This window comes from Oncorhynchus tshawytscha, linkage group LG32, assembly GCF_018296145.1.
Source record: "Oncorhynchus tshawytscha isolate Ot180627B linkage group LG32, Otsh_v2.0, whole genome shotgun sequence".
Lineage (NCBI taxonomy): Eukaryota > Metazoa > Chordata > Actinopteri > Salmoniformes > Salmonidae > Oncorhynchus > Oncorhynchus tshawytscha.
Genome location: NC_056460.1, coordinates 12,312,358 through 12,331,419, shown reverse-complemented (window position 1 = coordinate 12,331,419; position 19,062 = coordinate 12,312,358). Strand labels below are relative to the sequence as shown.

General features: G+C 42.5%; 1 protein-coding gene across 8 annotated transcripts in view; it reads right to left on the bottom strand.

The window, feature by feature from the left end:
* Positions 1–4,583, bottom strand: part of LOC112230268 (myosin-10) — a 100,069-nt gene extending 95,486 nt beyond the window's left edge. For all 8 annotated transcript variants that reach the window (XR_006080588.1, XR_006080589.1, XM_042310615.1 and 5 more), the window contains exons 1-2: positions 4,417–4,583; positions 773–1,149 (exon numbers count right to left, since the gene is read on the bottom strand). Coding sequence is in view for 6 of the 8 variants with exons in the window: in XM_042310615.1 (XP_042166549.1) it covers positions 773–1,117 (345 nt within the window). In the remaining 2 variants the exon portion in view is untranslated. The remainder of the gene's footprint in view (positions 1–772; positions 1,150–4,416) is intronic.
* Positions 4,584–19,062: the final 14,479 nt, after the last annotated feature.

The window sequence follows — 19,062 nt, the reverse complement described above, 5'->3', positions numbered from 1 at the left end:
TTTTTTAACAGTTTTTTTAACATGTCCAACAATAAAACAAAATTTAATTTCATTAAATAACAAAAAAATGTTTTAATCGGGCCATGGGTCGCCAGTTGGTGAACCCTGCCCTAGAGCATTGGAGCGTAATAATGTTTGATAATTGAGAGGGGTCAGGGTTAGAGAGCTGAAAATGCAACCCATGGGATCTAATTACATATTCCCACATCAGCCAACAAGCCATTAACTAGGACCACTCCATAAGCCATAGAAACCTTTTAAAAAAGCATTAAATCCCTCATAGATTCTCTCATAAAACCTCTGCTTCATTAACATTCCAAAATGACCTCATCCCCTGAGCTGTCTTCTGCCTCTTATTGCAGGCACCTGGGGAGAGAACCACAGGAATAGCTGGTGCTGTGGAACTGTGGAGACAATCACAGTTGTCCTCCCTTCTCTCTGGGTCTCAGGCGGCTAACTGACATTCCATCTATTCCAGGAATGCATGTCATGTCACTAAGTGGGCCGTAATCACAGGGGAAACCCTGGTTATCTGGGACATTACTAATGCCATTGCCAACGTATTAGAACTCTGGGGTATGGTGGTGTATCTAAGGACACATGGTTTTGGGGGTCTTAGTGGGTTTGGTATTGGACAATGCTGATTGATGTGATGGGTAGTTGGGTACAATATACCAAAAAGGGACCAAATTCAATAAGATACCAACGTAAGGTAAAGAAGCCTACACCTGGTTTTCTCAAGTCAGAAAAGCAGGATTTCTATCCTACTTACGTAGATGAGGCCAGAGTAGTAGCGGTCCTTGAGGTTGTGCAGCACTGAGGCCTCGTTCAAACACGTGAGCTCGGCCATGTCCTCCACCTTACTGAACTTGGGAGGGTTCATCTTCTGGATATCGTCCTTGTTCACCATGGCCTTCTTGCTGTTCTCAGCCAGCTCCACCACCACCTCGTCGCCGTGCTCCTCGCGGATGCTGGCCGCCTCGAAGCCGTGTCGCTCCGATGGGATCCATACGAGCTTCTTGGCCGTCCAGTCGGCCTGCGTGGCCGGGTTGCAGACCACGGCGCGGTCCACGAACAGGTACCGCTCCGGGTCCTCCTGCCCGCTCCGCTGTGCCATCTCTGGGGTACAACCAGAACACACTAGGACACCTGGACGGGAGACACAAACAGTTAACACATTGGTTGAGTTATACCCATTATTTAAAAACTCAGGTCGACCCCTAGCCCCTTCTCAAAGATCTCCTGTAGATCTAATGATGAATGTGATGCCCAGGGGTAGTTTAGGATACAGAGTAGAGGTCGACCGATTATGATGGAGGACCAAAAAAAGACGATACTGATTAATCGGCCGATTTAAAAAAAAATGTGTTTGTAATAATGACAACATGTAAAGCCATGTAAAAAAGCTAACGTTGAAGTTCCTTGCTCAGAACATGAGAACATATGAAAACTGGTGGTTCCTTTAAACATGAGTCTTCAATATTCCCAGGTAAGAAGTTGTAGGTTGTAGTTGTTATAGGAATTATTTGACTTTTTCTCTCTATATGATTTGTATTTCATATACAGTACCTTTGACTATTGGATGTTCTTATAGGCACTTTAGTATTGCCAGTGTAACAGTATAGCTTCCGTCCCTCTCCTCGCCCCTAAATGGGCTCGAACCAGGAACACATCAACAACAGCCACCCTAGAAGCAGCGTTACCCATGCAGAGCAAGGGGAACAACCACTCCAAGTCTCAGAGCGAGTGACGTTTGAAACGTTATTAACTCGTCATTTCACATCGGTTACACCAGCCTCATCTCGGGAGTTGATAGGCTTGAAGTCATAAACAGCTCAAAGCTTGAAGCACAACGAAGAGCTGCTGGCAAAACACGCGAAAGTCCTGTTGGAATGAATGCTTACGAGCCTGCTGGTGCCTACCACCGCTCAGTCAGACTGTTCTATCAAATCATAGACTTAATTATAACATAATAACACAAAGAAATACGAGCCGTAGGTCATTAATATGGTCAAATCCGGAAACTATGATCTCGAAAAGACGTTTATTCTTTCAGTGAAATACGGAACCGTTCCGTATTTTATCTACCGGTGGCATCCCTAAGTCTAAATATTCCTGTTACATTGCACAACCTTCAATGTTATGTAATAATTATGTAAAATTCTAGCAAATTAGGCGGCCCAAACTGTTGCATATACACTGACTCTGCGTGCAATGAACGCAAGAGAAGTGACACAATTTCACCTGGTTAATATTGCCTGCTAGTCTGGATTTCTTTTAGCTAAATATGCAGGTTTAAAAATATATACTTGTGCATTGATCTTAAGAAAGGCATTGATGTTTATGGTTAGGTACACATTGGAGCAAGACAGTCCTTTTTCGCGAATAGGCACCGCATCGATTATATGCAACGCAGGACACACTAGATAAACTAGTAATATCATCAACCATGTGTAGTTAACTAGTGATTATGATTGATTCATTGTTTTTTATAAGACAAGTTTAATGCTAGCTAGCAATTTACCTTGGCTCCTTACTGCATTCGCATAACAGGCAGTCTCCTCGTGGAGTGCAATGTAATCAGGTGGTTAGAGCGTTGGACTAGTTAACTGTAAGGTTGCAAGATTGAATCCCCGAGCTGACAAGGTAAAAATCTGTCATTCTGCTCCTGAACAAGGAAGTTAACCCACCGTTCCTAGGCCGTCATTGAAAATAAGAATGTGTTCTTAACTGACTTGCCTAGTTAAATAACGGATAAATAAAGGTGTAAAAAAAATAATAATTAAAATCGGCCAAATCGGTGTCCAAAAATACAGATTTCCGATTGTTATGAAAACTTGAAATCGGCCTTAATTAATCAGCCATTACAATTAATCGTTTGACCCCTAACACATAGTACCGGTAAATCTGGATCTTAAATATCAGAACAACAGACAGCTGAGCTCTGAGGTTAGTCTCCTTGTAAATCAGACACTCTCCAACAGTAACACACTCCCTGTCCAAGTACAGTACCCTCAGTGTGTCCCTCTCACCAACTCCCTCAAAAAGAGACTTTCCTCAGACAGCACACATGACAATTATCACCCTGATGTCTGAGCCAAGCTATGTGTGGGTAGACTAGAGACTCTCCCTCTACAGAGATAGATTCACGGTCTGTCTGTCATACACTGCATATGTATATCTTCTTCAGTTCAGCTAGGCTAGGGATTGGAAGGGAGAGCCAAGAGGAAAGCTGACCCTAGATCAGTGTTTGGAGAATACTTTGGCCTGCTTCGCACCATGACTGCAGAAAAACAACATAATATATCCTCGCCTGAAGCATCCAGGGAGGAGTGGAGGAATTACAGTCTTCCAAGTAGCCCAGCCCTGCTGAAATGCTTCACAGACCACCACCGCCACCACTGACTAGGCCAGAGTAAAATAGGAAGAAGCAACCAAACACACTTCCTGATCCAGGTAGTAGACAAGTGTGCCATGTAATTTCTTACTGTGATAAGAATGATTGGGATATGATATGATGTCATATGGCTCGAGTAAATTAGGCTATGCTTGAGAATATTGACAGATAATCAAGCGATGTGTTGACGCCGGTCACACAACTGGGCAAGCCAGCTTCAGCTGATGATGGCTAGCAGGGTGTTTACAAGGTGTTGTTTCAACCCGAAACTGGGCCAGATCACTGGATAGTGGGATCACGGTGCTGCCAAGCGTACTGTCGTGCCACTGCATCCCCTCTCTGCGTCTCATAAAACCGATATCATGCTATGATATCATGCTGACCGCATGCCAAAGCAAGTCATTCAGCCAAGGCATTGCCAGCCCTGGTTGAAAATACCAAGCCCTTCGCTGATAAACACGAGTAAACGTGGTTAGAATAATATGCATTGCGTGGTTAGAATAATATGCAAACTGATTCTTGCTGTAATGTAAGCTATGTAACGTTAGCTAACATTGTCGGGCAAGCTCTGTATATAGCTGCATTGATGAGCATAGTTTGTACAATATTGAATTTCTAAATAAAAGTGAAATGTCTATTATCATAACCGAGCAGTACATGAATGTGTTAAAATACCATATGTTTAGCATGAGCTAAAGCAATGAACATCAAAAGGAGTCATGAGTTCTGATGCAGTTGAGGCTCCTCGCGCCATCACTGAAATTAAATAGATTTTTGAATTTTTCCTATAATGAGCATATCAATTAGTTTGTTATTATGAAAACGATAACTTAATTCAATTGATTTTTTTTATCTAGAAAATGCCATTGAAACAACTGAGCATGTTAGCTAGCTAGCTAGTTAAACGTCAACTAGCCAGCAAGGTTGAGGTCCTCCATCGATGAAAAGTCATGGCAAAATAATCCGTTAGCCAGCTAGCCACCCCGGCATCCCTCAGAAAACGACTCTAATAAACTCACCTGGTGCAGATGATAATGAAAGTCAGACACTTTTATGAATATACTGATAGTAAGCAGAACAATGTAATATTCCTCAGTATTCTTTGAAATGTCTGCAAATATTCGCTTTTTTCGGCCGCTTCTCATCAGTGGTACCTTCCACCATCCAACTTCTTCTCAACCAAACTCGCCATGCAGCACTTTTCTATTCCCGCCTCTAGGACCAGCCGTGCGGCACACCCACTATCCAAAGATCAAATATGATTGGATTCCGCCGCCTGAAGTCTACAGGCGATTGGTTGAAATTCCTCCCATTTGAAAACCTTGATATAAATAATTATCCGCCCGAGCCATGACGTTTCACCTGCAGACCGGTGGATGCTGCCCTGAGAAACTTGCAATGAATACATTGGATAATAATTGGATAATATCAAACGAAAAAGGCACATTCTTTGACATGTCCATCACACATCACATCCTCTGAATATGAATTCTCCATCCCATCAATTTTGTTTGCACCAAGTTAAACTCAAGTTATTGTGATGAAGTGGTCAAGCATCTCCCACAACAAAATGCCTTTCAATTGATTATTACACCCAAATTACGATATTTTTCCGTGAACGGCAAGGTACATGTTTTTGTGGGATTTGTAGCCTATCAACTAATGTGATATGGACCCACAACTATGTCCCCATTTATTGTATATACTTTATAAACCACTATATTAGACTAGTCTGGTCTGGATTAGCTAATAATTTAGCTAATACATTTGTATAAAACGATGAGAAAGCAACATCCCAAATCAGAAGTATTTTGTCCACTCCCTGACTACTATACTGAACAAAAATATGAACGCAACATACAACAAATGTTACAATTGTACGATTACAGTTCATAATAGGAAATCAGCAGGGTTGGGGAGTAACTGTTTACATGTAAAGGATTACAAAACACGGTAACAGTAATCCGTTACAATACCAGCAACAATATTGTAATCAGATTACAGATTGTTGTTTTTTTAAAATAGATGATTACTTCGAGGATTACTTTTAAACTCAGAAAGGATGTTTGCGATTTTGTGGTTGTTGACACATCTGTTTTCTCAATGACATTCAAATCACCTTTGAAAAAATGCGCAAATTTACATTTTTTCCACCTGAGCGAGTCTGACCACATTTCAGAGGCCACTATGATGACACACCAAATGTGTTTGATGGATCGCGGGAAAAGAGCAGGACTATGATTTTTTTTAGGCTACAGTCCAAGCTATTGTGCGACTGTTGTGGGCATCCAAAGATGATCAAATTTGTGGTTGTTCTGGATGGCTGTTCACAAATCTTTTTGAAACCAGTGGACAGCCAGTGAAAAATGCGCTCTTGCAACAGCTGCATAGCGCGGATCCAAGCCTATATATAGTACAGTACCAGTCAAAAGACACACCTACTCATTCAAGGGTTTTCCTCTATTTTTTTTGATTTTCAACATTTTAGAACAATAGTGAAGACATCAAAAATATGAAATAACACATGTAATCATGTAGTAACCAAAAACGTGTTAAACAAATAAATAAATACAATTATATTTGAGATTCTTCAAAGTTGCCACCCTTTGCCTTGATGACAGCTTTACACACTCTTGGCATTCTCTCAACCAGCTTCATGAGGTAGTCACCTGGAAAGCATTTCAATTAACATGTGAACCTTGTTAATGTGTTTGAGCCAATCAGTTGTGTTGTGACAAGGTAGGGGTGGTATACAGAAGATAGCCCTATTTGGTAAAAGAATAAGTCCATGTTATGGCAAGAACAGCTGAAATAAGCAAAGAGAAACGACAGTCCATCATTACTTTAAGACATAAAGGTCAGTCAATCCAGAACATTTCAAGAACTTTGAACGTTTCTTCAAGTGCAGTCACAAAAACAATCAAGCACTATGATGAAACTGGCTCTCATGAGGACCGCCACAGGAAAGGATGACCCAGAGTTACCTCTGCTGATGAGGATATGTTCATTAGAGTTACCAGCCCAAATTTTATCCCAATTAAATGGTTCACAGAGTTCAAGTAGCAGACACATCTCAACATCAGCTGTTCAGAGGAGACTGAGTGAATCAAGCCTTCATGGTTGAAATGCTGCAAATAAACCACTACTATAGGACACCAATAAGAAGAAACAAGCAATTGGGCCAAGAAACACGAGCAATGGGCATTAGACCAGTGGAAATCTGTCCATTGGTCTGATGAGTCCAAATTTGAGATTTTTGGTTCTAACCACCATGTCTTTGTGAGAGTAGGTGAATGGTGTCCTTTGTGAGGATAGGTGAATGGTGAACAGATAAGGTGAATGGATGATCTTCGCATGTGTGGTTCCCACCGTGAATTATGGAGGAGGAGATGTGATGGTGTGGGGGTGATTTGCTGGTGGCACTGTCAGTGATTTATTTAGAATTCAAGGCACACTTAACCAGCATGGCTACCACAGCATTCTGCAGCGATATGCCATCCCATGTGGTGTGCACTTAGTGGGACTATCATTTGTTTTTCAACATGACAATTACCCAACACATCTCCAGGTTGGGTAAGGGCTATGTGACCAAGAAGGAGAGTGATGGAGTGCTGCATCAGATGACCTGCCTTCCTCAACCCAAATGAGATGGTTTGGGATGAGTTGGACCGCAGAGTGTAGGAAAATCAGCCAGTGCTCAGCATATGTGGGAACTCCATCAAGACTGTTGGAAACACATTCCTCATGAAGCTGGTTGAGAGAATGCCAAGAATTTACAAAGCTGTCACCAAGGCAAAGGGTGGCAACTTTGAAGAATCTCAAATATAAAATATATTTGGATTTGTTTAATACTTATTTTGGTTACTACATGATTCCATATGTATTATTTCATTATTTCACTATTATTCTACACTGTAGAAAATACTAAAAATAAAGAAAACCCCTTGAATTACAGTGGCAAGTATGTATGTGAACCCTTTGGAGTTACCTGGATTTCTGCATAAATTGGTCATAAAATTTGATCTGATCTTCATCTAAGTCACAACAATAGACAAACATAGTGTGCTTGAACTAATAACACACAAATTATTATATTTGTCTTGTCTATAATGAATACATAATTTAAACATTCACAGTGTAGGTTGGAAAAAGTACCCCTAGGCTAATGACTTCTCCAAAAGCTAATTGGGGTCAGGAGTCAGCTAACCTGGAGTCAAATCAATGAGAAGAGATTGGAGATGTTGGTTAGCGCTGCCTGGCCATATAAAAAACACTCACAAAATTTGAATTCGCTATTCACAAGAAGCATTGCCTGATGTGAACCATGCCTCAAACAAAAGAGATCTCAGAAGACTTGTTGACTTGCATAAAGCTGGAAAGGGTTACAAAAGTATCTCTAAAAGCCTTGATGTTCATCAGTCCACGGTAAGACATATTGTCTATAAATGGAGAAAGTTTAGCACTGTAGCCACTCTCCCTAGAAGTGGCCATCTTGCAAAGATGACTGCAAGAGCACAGCGCAGAATGCTCAATAAGGTTAAGTAGAATCCTAGAGTGTCAGCTAAAGACTTACAGAAATCTCTGGAACATGCAAACATCTCTGTTGACGAGTCTACGATATGTAAAACACTAAACAAGAATGGTGTTCATGGGAGGACACCGCGGAAGAAGCCACTGCTGTCCAAAAAAACCCATTGCTGCACGTCTGAAGTTTGCAGAAGTGCACCTGGATGTTCCACAGCACTACTGGACAGATTCTGTGGACAGATTAAACTACAGTTGAGTTGTTTAGAAGGAACACAGAACACTGTGTGTGGAGAAAAAAAGGAACAGCACACCAACATCAAAACCTTTTCTCAACTGTAAAGTATGGTGGAGGGAGCATCATGGTTTGGGGCTGTTTTCTGCCTCAGGGCCTGGACAGCCTGCTATCATCGAAGGAAAAATGAATTCCCAAGTTTATCAAGACATTTTGCAGGAGAATGTTAGGCTGTCTGTCCTCCAATTGAAGCTCAACAGAAGTTGGGTAATGCAACAGGACAACGACCCAAAACACAGAAGTAAATCAACAACAGAATGGCTTCAACAGAAGAAAATACGCCTTCTAGAGTGGCCCAGTCAGAGTCCTGACCTCAACCCGATTGAGATGCTGTGGCATGACCTCAAGAGAGCAGTTCACACAGCCTCCAGAGTTGCGCAGTGGTCTAAGGGACTGCATCGCAGTGCTAGCTGTGCCACTAGAGATTCTGGGTTCGAGTCCAGGCTCTATCGGCAGCCAGCCGCGACCGGGAGACCCATGGGGCGGTGCACAATTGGCCCAGCGTCGTCCGGGTTAGAGGAGGGGTTGACCGGCAGGGATGTCCTTGTCTCGTCTAGCGACTCCTGTGACGGGCCTGGCGCAGTGCACACTGACACGGTCGCCAGGTGCACAGTGTTTCCTCTGACACATTGGTGCGGTTGGCTTCCGGGTTGTGTCAAGAAGCAGTGCGGCTTGGTTGGGTTGTTTCGGAGGACGCACGGCTCTCGACCTTCATCTCTCCTGAGTCTAAACGGGATTTGCAGCAATGAGACAAGTCTGTAACTACCAATTGAATACCACAAAATTGGGGAGAAAACGGGGGGGATTAAAGGAGAGCAGTTCACACCAGACATGCCAAGAATATTGCTGAACTGAAACAGTTTTAAAATTCCTCCTGGCCGTTATGCAGGTCTGATCCGCAACTACAGAAAACGTTTGTTTGAGGTTATTGCTGCCAAAGGAGGGTCAACCAGTTATTAAATCCAAGGGTTCACATACTTTTCCCACCCTGCACTGTGAATGTTTACACATGAACATGAACACGTATAATTGTTTGTGTTATTAGTTTAAGCAGACTATGTTTTGCTATTGTTGTGACCTAGATGAAGATCAGATCAAAATTTATGACCAATTTATGCCAAAATCCAGGAATTTCCAAAGGGTTCCCAAACTTTTTCTTGCCACTGTACTGTTGTCCAATCTTTTGACTGATACTGTATATATATATTTATATATATTGATTCTGAAAGAATATAATTTATAAATGCCTCATGAGCTTAGTTCAACTGTCACCCCCAAAATATAAGCTTGTATTAGCACTGTATAGCCTCATAACATGGTTAAAACAATCATTTTTATATCATGGATGGTCAGTCCTTGCATCCATAGTTCTGTCTATCTAATCTGAGAGTGGTTACATTTTTCCAGGCCCATCCCTCAGTTTTTTACCAAAACAGAGGCGGGGCGACCGTTTTGTTATTGTTTCATCTGTGGATTTTCCCTTTAAACAGCTGCATATTATCAATATATCAAAGTGTCACCAAAAAAAAGGTAAAGAATAGGCCTATAGCAAATTCAGCATATGGAATTCATTTTTCACATGTAAATAGCACTTGTCAGTAGTGCTCAAATCGTGCCTTCGGATGAGGGCAGCATTTATTTTTCAACTTCAATCAATGAACCCAATCAGTCCTCCATGACACCAATATCATAAACAACAGATTAGGGCTGGCTAATAAGTCCTTAGTTTTGGGGTCATGCTCAGGTAAAACTATTTGGCTAATCTATACTTCCATATTTCCAAGTCCTATTCCTGAAGATCAAGGAGCATAACATTTATTGGAATCACTGGAATTCTGATTGACTTTGGTTTTAAATGTAAAGATACAATTTAACCGTATTATTATATGTAGTAGAAAGCGATGGGTTAGAAGAAGCCTACATAACCAACCTATAAAGTAACATTTAACATCCATATATGGCCAGCTATGTAAAGTTTAACATTGATTTATCCTGCAATAGATGTTGTTCAATTGGTAACATACATGTGTGTCTTCTTCTAATGCCTCTTATGGGGAAAGTCATCTAAAAGTAGCTGAATGTAATCAGATTACGTTACTGAGTTTGGGTTATCCAAAAGTTACATTACTGATTACAATTTTGGACAGGTAACTAGTAACTTTAATGGATTACATTTAGAAAATAACCTACCCAACCCTGGAAATCAGTCAATTGAAATAAATTAATTAGGCCCTAATCTATGAATTTCACATGATTTAGCAATAGGTGGGCCGGGGAGGGCATAGGCCCACCCACTTGGGAGCCAGGCCCACCCACTGGGGAGCCAGGCCCAGCCAATATGAATACATTTTCCACCACAAAAAGGCTTCATTACAGACAGAAATACTCCTCAAATGATCCCGCAGGTGAAGAAGCCAGATGTGGAGGTCCTTGGCTGGCGTGGTTACGCGTAATCGGAGGTTGTAAGGCCACCCTCTAGCGGAAAAAAGCTAAAACATACAGAGTTCTGTAAATGTTGGAAATAACCTGAGAGCTGACATGACTTTACACTTTACTGTCAGTAGAGGTCAGAGTAACTTTAGAAATGTAGAGAGAAACAGCTTGAGACTCAGCGAGTATGATATGCAGAGACGAAGTTCTGGGAGGATGTTTGCATGTAAGGAATGGGACGGTTGCTAGACTTGGTAGGCTACTATTGTTTCCTATAATAAGTGACACACAGGTCTACAGTGTCATGAGTGTTTTACAACAAATGTAGATTTACCGGAGTTTGGTCGAAACCTGAATGAAACTGAATGAAACCTGAATGAAACCTGAAGCTGTTGCAGTCAGTCACTTACACACCTGCAGGCGTCAGTCAGTCAGTTGCTCAGTCACTTACACACCTGCAGGCGTCAGTCAGTCAGTTGCTCAGTCACTTACACACCTCCCTAAGCACGGGTGTCTGTGTCTTGTCCATCTACGACTGTCTAATGAATACTAATTGGCAGGTGTTCAGGACAGACCCTGTTGTACTAGTTCACAGGAGCTGGAAAGCAACACATGTATTAAACACAGGCGTCCCTTTGATCATAGGTCATTTCATACTGCCTACTGTTGTTTAAGTCTCTGTCTCTCTCTCTCTCTCTCTTTTTTCTCTCTCTCTGTCTCTCTCTCTCTCTCTCTCTCTCTCTCTCTCTCTCTCTCTCTCTCTCTCTCTCTCTCTCTCTCTCTCTCTCTCTCTCTCTCTCTCTCTCTCTCTCTCTCTCTCTCTCTCTCTCTCTCTCTCTCTGTCTCTCTCTTCTCTCTCTCTCTCTCTCTCTCTCTCTCTCTCTCTCTCTCTCTCTCTCTTCTCTCTCTCTCTCTCTCTCTCTCTCTGTCTTTCTCTTCTCTCTCTCTCTCTCTCTCTCTCTCTCTCTCTCTCTCTCTCTCTCTGTCTTTCTCTCTCTCTCTCTCTCTCTCTCTCTCTCTCTCTCTCTCTCTCTGCCTCTCTCTCTCTCTCTGCCTCTCTCTCTCTCTCTCTCTCTCTGCTCTCTCTCTCTCTCTCTCTCTCTGCCTCTCTCTCTCTCTCTCTCTCTCTCTGCCTCTCTCTCTCTCTCTCTCTCTCTCTCTCTCTCTCTCTCTCTCCTCTCTCTCTCTCTCTCTCTCTCTGCCTCACTCTCTCTCTCTCTCTGCCTCTCTCTCTCTCTCTCTCTCTCTCTCTCTCTCTCTCTCTCTCTCTCTCTCTCTCTCTCTCTCTCTCTCTGCCTCTCTCTCTGCCTCTCTCTCTCTCTCTCTCTCTCTCTCTCTCTCTCTCTCTCTCTCTCTCTCTCTCTCTCTCTCTCTCTCTCTCTGCCTCACTCTCTCTCTCTCTCTCTCTCTCTCTCTCTCTCTCTCTCTCTCTCTCTCTCTCTGCCTCTCTCTCTCTCTCTCTCTCTCTCTCTCTCTCTCTGTCTCTCTCTCTCTCTTCCATTCAGATGACGCAGATGGGTGGATGACTCACCATGGTCTCCCAGGAACAGATATTTTCTGCTGTTTGTTCTTCCGTCCTCCTCCCTGCGTCACTGGCCTCCCATGATATGCAGTCATTACGCTCAAGCCCCAGCACTCATTGACAAATGCCATCCGTTAAGGCCACCAAATCCCCGTCCTCTCTCTCTCTCTCTCTCTCTCTCTCTCTCTCTCCCTCTTACCTATGACTCAATAACCCAAGGAACCATTACCATTCCTTTGCCATTAGTGTTCTCCAAGCCATTCAGTTCTCCAAGTCTGAAACATGGTCCAACTGAAAAATACTGAACTAAAGACCAAAGTACCAACTAAAGTACTGCCTCCCTACTGTTCTAAGAACAATTGAAATGAGTGTTTTGTGTTTTTCTCTTTCAGGTTTGCTGTGTTTCGCTGTGTGTTTTGTCCATCGATGAGGTAAGGAGAGGGTAACAGAAGATTTCTGTGTAAGACTCTTTGTTGTCCGATTCCATCGAATGGTTGAACCACAGACTAGACTGTTCACTACTCTTCTTTCTTAACCACATGGATGTTGTTTTCCCAGTAAGCACAGATTATACCAGGTCCTCCTCTCTGTGACAGGTTTCGTATCAGGACATGGTCTCCAAGTTCCAGTACTGAACTCCATGCAATTTAATTGTAGTAAACTTCCCGAATCGAAGTTTGACTTTTCGCTTCATATCCTGCACGAGACTGTGTTCTTCCTTATTCTTCTCTCAGGAATATCAGGTCGATAAAAAGGGTTGACTCATGTACAGTTGAGTTAAAGGCATGAACAACTTTGTTGAGGTAATCCTTCCAGTTCGGTTTCTGTGTTTCTTCCAGTTTACTCAGCATATCTAACAAGGTTCTGTTGAAGCATTTCTGCTGGATTTGATTGTGGAAGGTATGGGGTCGTTCTTGAGCGTTGTATCCCACTGTAGCTTTGCAACTTTCTGAACAGTTCATTCTCAAACTCCCTCCCCTGATGGGTAGCCGAATCACAAAATTATGTCATTGAAGATCTTGCGTGCTGCAGTCTTGCTGGACTTGTTCGGTGTAGCTTAAGTCTGGGGAAACTTTGTGAAGTGGTCTACCAAAACCAGAATGTATTCAATACCACAACTGCTTCTCCCCAGATTTTTATGTTTTTATTTAACCTTTATTTAACTAGGCAAGTCAGTTATGAACAAATTCTTATTTAAGATGAAGGTAGTCGATTGAGATCGTCCCAAATGGAGCAGAGGATTCGATGCTTTGCAGTGGTGTTCTTGTGGTTCTGTTTGGTTTGTTTTGCTTCAGACAGTGGCGGACTCTTGTCACACACTGTTCCATTTCTTCTCTCATCTTCGGCCAAAAGAAGTGTTCTCTGGCTAGAGAAACCAAACAAGTGGTGTGCCAGGGATCGCCTAATAGCACGCCATTTTGCAAGAACTCTCTGCTGCACATTCCTGTTCAGTTAAAAACTCCTCTGACTTGACTCCACCCGACCCCACTTGAAGATAGTTTGTCCCTGGCTGGGCTGCTATAGACACAAAACCATATAGGCCTTGTTAATGAACATTCTGAAGAAGTACGTTCAGATTTTTAAAAACTTTTGACTGTCTCTCTCCACACGTCTTCCTCCACATTCAGTGTAAAAACAAAGCATGTGACATGAACATAGGTGAGATGTGAGATAAACACAAAGAAGCCAGTCGGTGTTAATGTCAAAGCCCCTGCCTTACCTGCGTCATCACGCTCGCTGTGACGGGAGACAAAATGGGACGTTCTTTATTTGTGTCCATGAATTTGTCAGCTGTAACTGCCAGCTAGTAAATATGGCTTCTACCCTTTACTATCGTGCTATCACTGTGAGATGGAATTATACTACCAGAACACTGCTGTTTTGTAGTACTGTAGTAAAAACACAGGGAGCCTATAAAGAGTTCAAGTTTGCGAGAAGCTAAATATATTACCTTTTTTTTTATATGCCTGGTTTTATCAAGTACATATATCACTCATAAATGTCGATCTCCTCCGAAATGTTAAACGATAGACCAAGGCAGAGAAAATGCAGAAAAATTCATTCAACAGTCTGACCCTATCCTGAAAGAACAACACAATTTCAGATTTCCCCATCAGATTAATATCAGTTCATGTTCAATTTCCCCTGAGCCACAGCTAGGACTTAGTTTCCTTTGTTGCCACCAGAATTCATGAAACTGAATCAGTTTAATTACTAAGCCACAATGAGCCACGACAGGACAACGCCACCTTGCATCCAAATCCTCTTTTGTGCATTAGGACTTAAAAAAAAAAAAAAAAAAACACTTGCTTTACTTGAACTCCCCTATAAAATAGATGAAAGGAAAGGGAAAGGGGGATACATAGTCCGTTGTACAACTGAATGTATTCAACTGAAATGTGTCTTGCGCATTTAACCCAACCCCTCTGACAGAATACATTTTTAGGATCTTGATGATAATCTCAACCTTAGTGTGGAAAGGTTCAAGTATGAGTGCCTTTTAGTTTCCACAAGTGTGTGTGACCTTTGAAACAAATTGAAAAAGCAAAAGGCATTAACCATAAACATAAAATAATTATTATTTCGGCCTCCCGAGTGGCGCAGCGGTCAAAGGCACTGCATCGCAGTGTTTGAGACGTCACTACAAACCCGGGTTCGATCCCAGGCTGTGTCAAAACCGGCCATGACCGGGAGTCCCGTAGGGAGGTGCACAATTGGCAAAGTGTCATCCGGGTTAGGGGAGGGTTTGGCTGGGGGGCTTTACTTGGCTTATCACGCTCTAACGACTCCTTGTGGTGGGCCGGGCACCTGCAGGCTGACCTCAGTAGTCAGTTGAGTGGTGTTTCCTCCGACACATTGGTGCAGCTGGCTTCCGGGTTAAGCGAGCGGTTGTTAAGAAGGTCGGTTTCGGGGGTCATGTTTCGGAGGACGCATGACTCGACCGTCGCCTCTCCCGAGCCCGTTGGGGAGTTGCAGGGATGAGACAAGATCGTAATTGGATCGCATTTGGATATCACGAAATGGGTGAGAAAAAGGGGGTAAAGTATAAAATAACAAAAAAGAACTAATACAATTAATTTCAAACATGTGATTGCATACAACCAGTTGTGTGTGCTGTGGGCACACACAATATCATTGGACAAACAAACGTACCTCAAATCTGACTGACAGCTAAGACATCTCCATCAACTAAACCACGAATGACATGCAGGCAAGCCTATACATAGCAGCATCTTGTTCACCGATGGAAAATAATGACTTTCCCATATATATGTTAATGCTGCAGCTTGTTGGCGTGTTGCTAAGGAACAGTGGGGTGTAGGTGTGAAGGTAACTAATTGCAGAATACACATACAGTAAGTACATGTTCCTAGAAGGTTAATGCCCCCCCCCCACGCACACACACACTTGGACCTCTGTAGTGTGAGTGTGTGTGTGTGTGGGAGAGAGAGAGGTCTCTCTAACCTTCCTCTTTAATAGGGGAAAAATGATGTACTATGGTGTGAAAGTCAGTAATGTTATCTAAGTCCATTTGCTCTACTGTATTTTAAGACATGTAGGACAGTAAGAGCTTTTCTCTTCTTCCCTAAATAAATCTTGAGAATGAATGTGGAGAGAATGTGTACTAATGGTAACCTACGTATCTTCTTTCGAAAGAAAAGTATTTATCCCAAAAATAGATAGGATGAAAAATGCATACATTTTTAATGTCAGCTGATCAGAATCTTCTAACAAGATTCTGACTGAGGCACACAGAACAGAAGTCAAGCCAGTACCAAGGTCGGTAGCTGGAGGGAGGGAGGGAGGGAGACAGAGAGAGAGAGACAGAGAGAGAGAGAGAGGGAGGGGGAGAGAGGGAGAGAGAGAGAGAGAGAGAGAGAGAGAGAGAGAGAGAGAGAGAGAGAGAGAGAGAGAGAGAGAGAGAGGGAGGGAGAAACAATCAGATAGCTGAATTACCTAGCATGGTACCGAGGTTTGCATCGCTTTTTTATTCATGCAGCATAGCCAGATCACATAAGATTAGCCCCCAACAAAAGGAATTCTAAGATAATACATCTGTGGTGCAACACGTGGTCAATTATATGCTTTTATCAGATAATTAAATTACTTGAAGTAGTAGGGGTATTCAATAGTTAGGAAAACTAACTCCAAAAGGGACTACAGGAATCTATAGCTGAAACAAGTGACTAATATACATGACGTGACTAACGTACATGTACACAGCAAGGGCTTGTGGGTCCTGGTACCCATGGTGATGCAAAGTGTGTTTGCCTGAGACCTGAGGATGAGTCATCCACCGTCTCTGCAATGCAGCACACTTCAGGAGAGACGCGTTGAGGAGTGTGTGTGTTTGTGTGTTTTGTGTGTGTGCGTGTGTGTGTGTGTGTGTGTAAGACAGAGTAAGCAGCCTCTGTGTGTGTGTGTGTGTGTGTGTGTGTGTGTGTGTGTGTGTGTGTGTGTGTGTGTGTGTGTGTGTGGCATGCCTTAGCACACCATATACACTCTATTCTCACGCTTGTTGTCATGACAATCATAGACACGGTCAGGACCCCAGGATACTATAGAGGTTTGGTCAAGGGTCAGATGGTAACACTTGATGGCCAATCACCATCAAGACTGTTCCCTGTAATTTGTTGACATCTCCATTAGGCCACCCACATTGACACTGGGAACACAGATACATAACACATCTACGACTATCGTCTGGCTATGCATGGCCTCGTAAGCCATTATCCACGTAATATACTGATCAGTTGAAGAGTTGTAAGAGAAACCCAGCATAGTGAACACCAACACTAGTCTAAAGGATCTAACTAGCTACTCTGGCTATGGAGGATATAACAGACTGGACCACACACACACAATACACACACAACACTGAAATCGTATTATTCAAGACACTTCATTCACAAAGACTCATCGCCCAATACCCTCCTGCTTATATAAACTAAATTAATCTATATTATTCAAGGTGATATCCAGTGCATATCAGAGAGCTCAAATCAAATGTTATTTGTCACATGTGCCAAATATAATAGGTGTAGACCTTACAGTGAAATGCTTACTTACAAGCCCTTAACCAACAATGCAGTTGCTAGTGGTGTAATGATGACACCACTCATTGAATGATAATAGCGTATTCAATGATTAGAGCAGCCAAATGGCTCATTATAATTGTTGACTTCAATAGAAGATTTCCATAAATGACAAGGGCATAATACAAATAGGGAGATGAATGTAGAGTTCTATATTTGCAAAAAAAGCAACAATAGAGAGGCAGGCACGCGGCACACACACAGCACACACACAACACACACACTTACATTTGACTTTTTAGTCATCTAGCAGATGCTCTTATACAGAGTGACTTAGAGTTAGTGCATTCATCTCATGAAAGCTCAGTGGGACAACCACATATCACAGTCATAGTAAGTACACTTTTCCTCATTAAAGTTCCTATCAGTTGGGGGGGGACTCTGCTTTCCTAGCTTCAGGGGGAAGCTGGTTCCACCATTGGGGTGCCAGGACAGAGAAGAGCTTGGACTGGGCTGAGCTGATTAGGAGCACACACACAATACACACACACAATACGGGGAGGCAGGGAAGCATAGTGGTTAGACCGTTGGACTAGTAACCGCGGAAGGTTGCAAGTTCAAACCCCCGAGCTGACAAGGTACAAATCTGTCGTTCTGCCCCTGAACAGGCAGTTAACCCACTGTTCCTAGGCCGTCATTGAAAATAAGAATTTGTTCTTAACTGACTTGCCTAGTTAAATAAAGGTTAAAAAAAATAAAAAAAATACACACACAACACTGAAATCCTGTTATTCACTTCATTCACGTAGACTCATCGCTCAATACCCTCCTGCCTATATCAACGGAATGAATCTATATTATTCAAGGGACTACCTTCTCCTATAAATGACGGTCACATCTCTTAATGATCCAAGGTGATTTCCAATGTCTACCATAAGTATCCCCCCCTTGGATTTCTTAACAGTTACAAAGTGGGATTCAAATGGATTTCATTGTCATGTTTTGTCAACGATCAACAAAAAACACGCTGTAATGTCAAAGTGGAAGACAATTTTATAATATTTTATAAAGATGAATGAAAAATATAACACTAATATAGCTTGATTAGATAAGTATTCACCCCCCCTGAGTCAATACATGTAGTGGCAGCAATTACAGCTGTGAGTCTTCTTGGGTAAGTCTCATAAGAGCTCTGCACACATGTATTGTGCAATATTTGCCTATGATTATTTTCTAAATTCTTCAAGCAAAGTGTTGGGGATCATGACTAGACAGCAATTTTCAAGTCTTGCCATAGATTTCCAAGCAGATTTAAGTCACAACTTGATCACTTAGGAACATTCTCTGTCTTGGTAAGCCACTCCAGTGTAGGTTTGGCCTTTTGTTGTAAGTTATTGTTCTGCCGAAGGGGGAATTCCTCCCCCACTGTCTGGTGTAAAGCAGACTGAAGCAGGTTTTCCTCTAGGATTTTGCCTGTGGTTAGCTCCATCCCGTTTCTTTTTGTCCTGAAATACCCCAGTCTTTGCCGTTGTCAAGCATACTAATACCATGATGCAGCCACCACTGAGCTTGAAAATAAGGAGGCAGTCACTCAGTGATGTATGGTGTGTCACACCCTGATCTGTTTCACCTGTCCTTGTGATTGTCTCCTCCCCCTCCCAGGTGTCGCCCATCTTCCCCATTATCCCCTGTGTATTTTTTACCTTTGTTCACTGTTCATCTTGTTTGTCGAGTCAACCAACATTTTTCTCAGCTCCTGCTTTTCCCCCCGGTCTCTCCTTTTCTCACCCCCCCTGGTTTTGACCTCTGCCTGCCCTGACCCTGAGCCTGCCTGCCGTCCTGGTATTTGTAGTTGAAT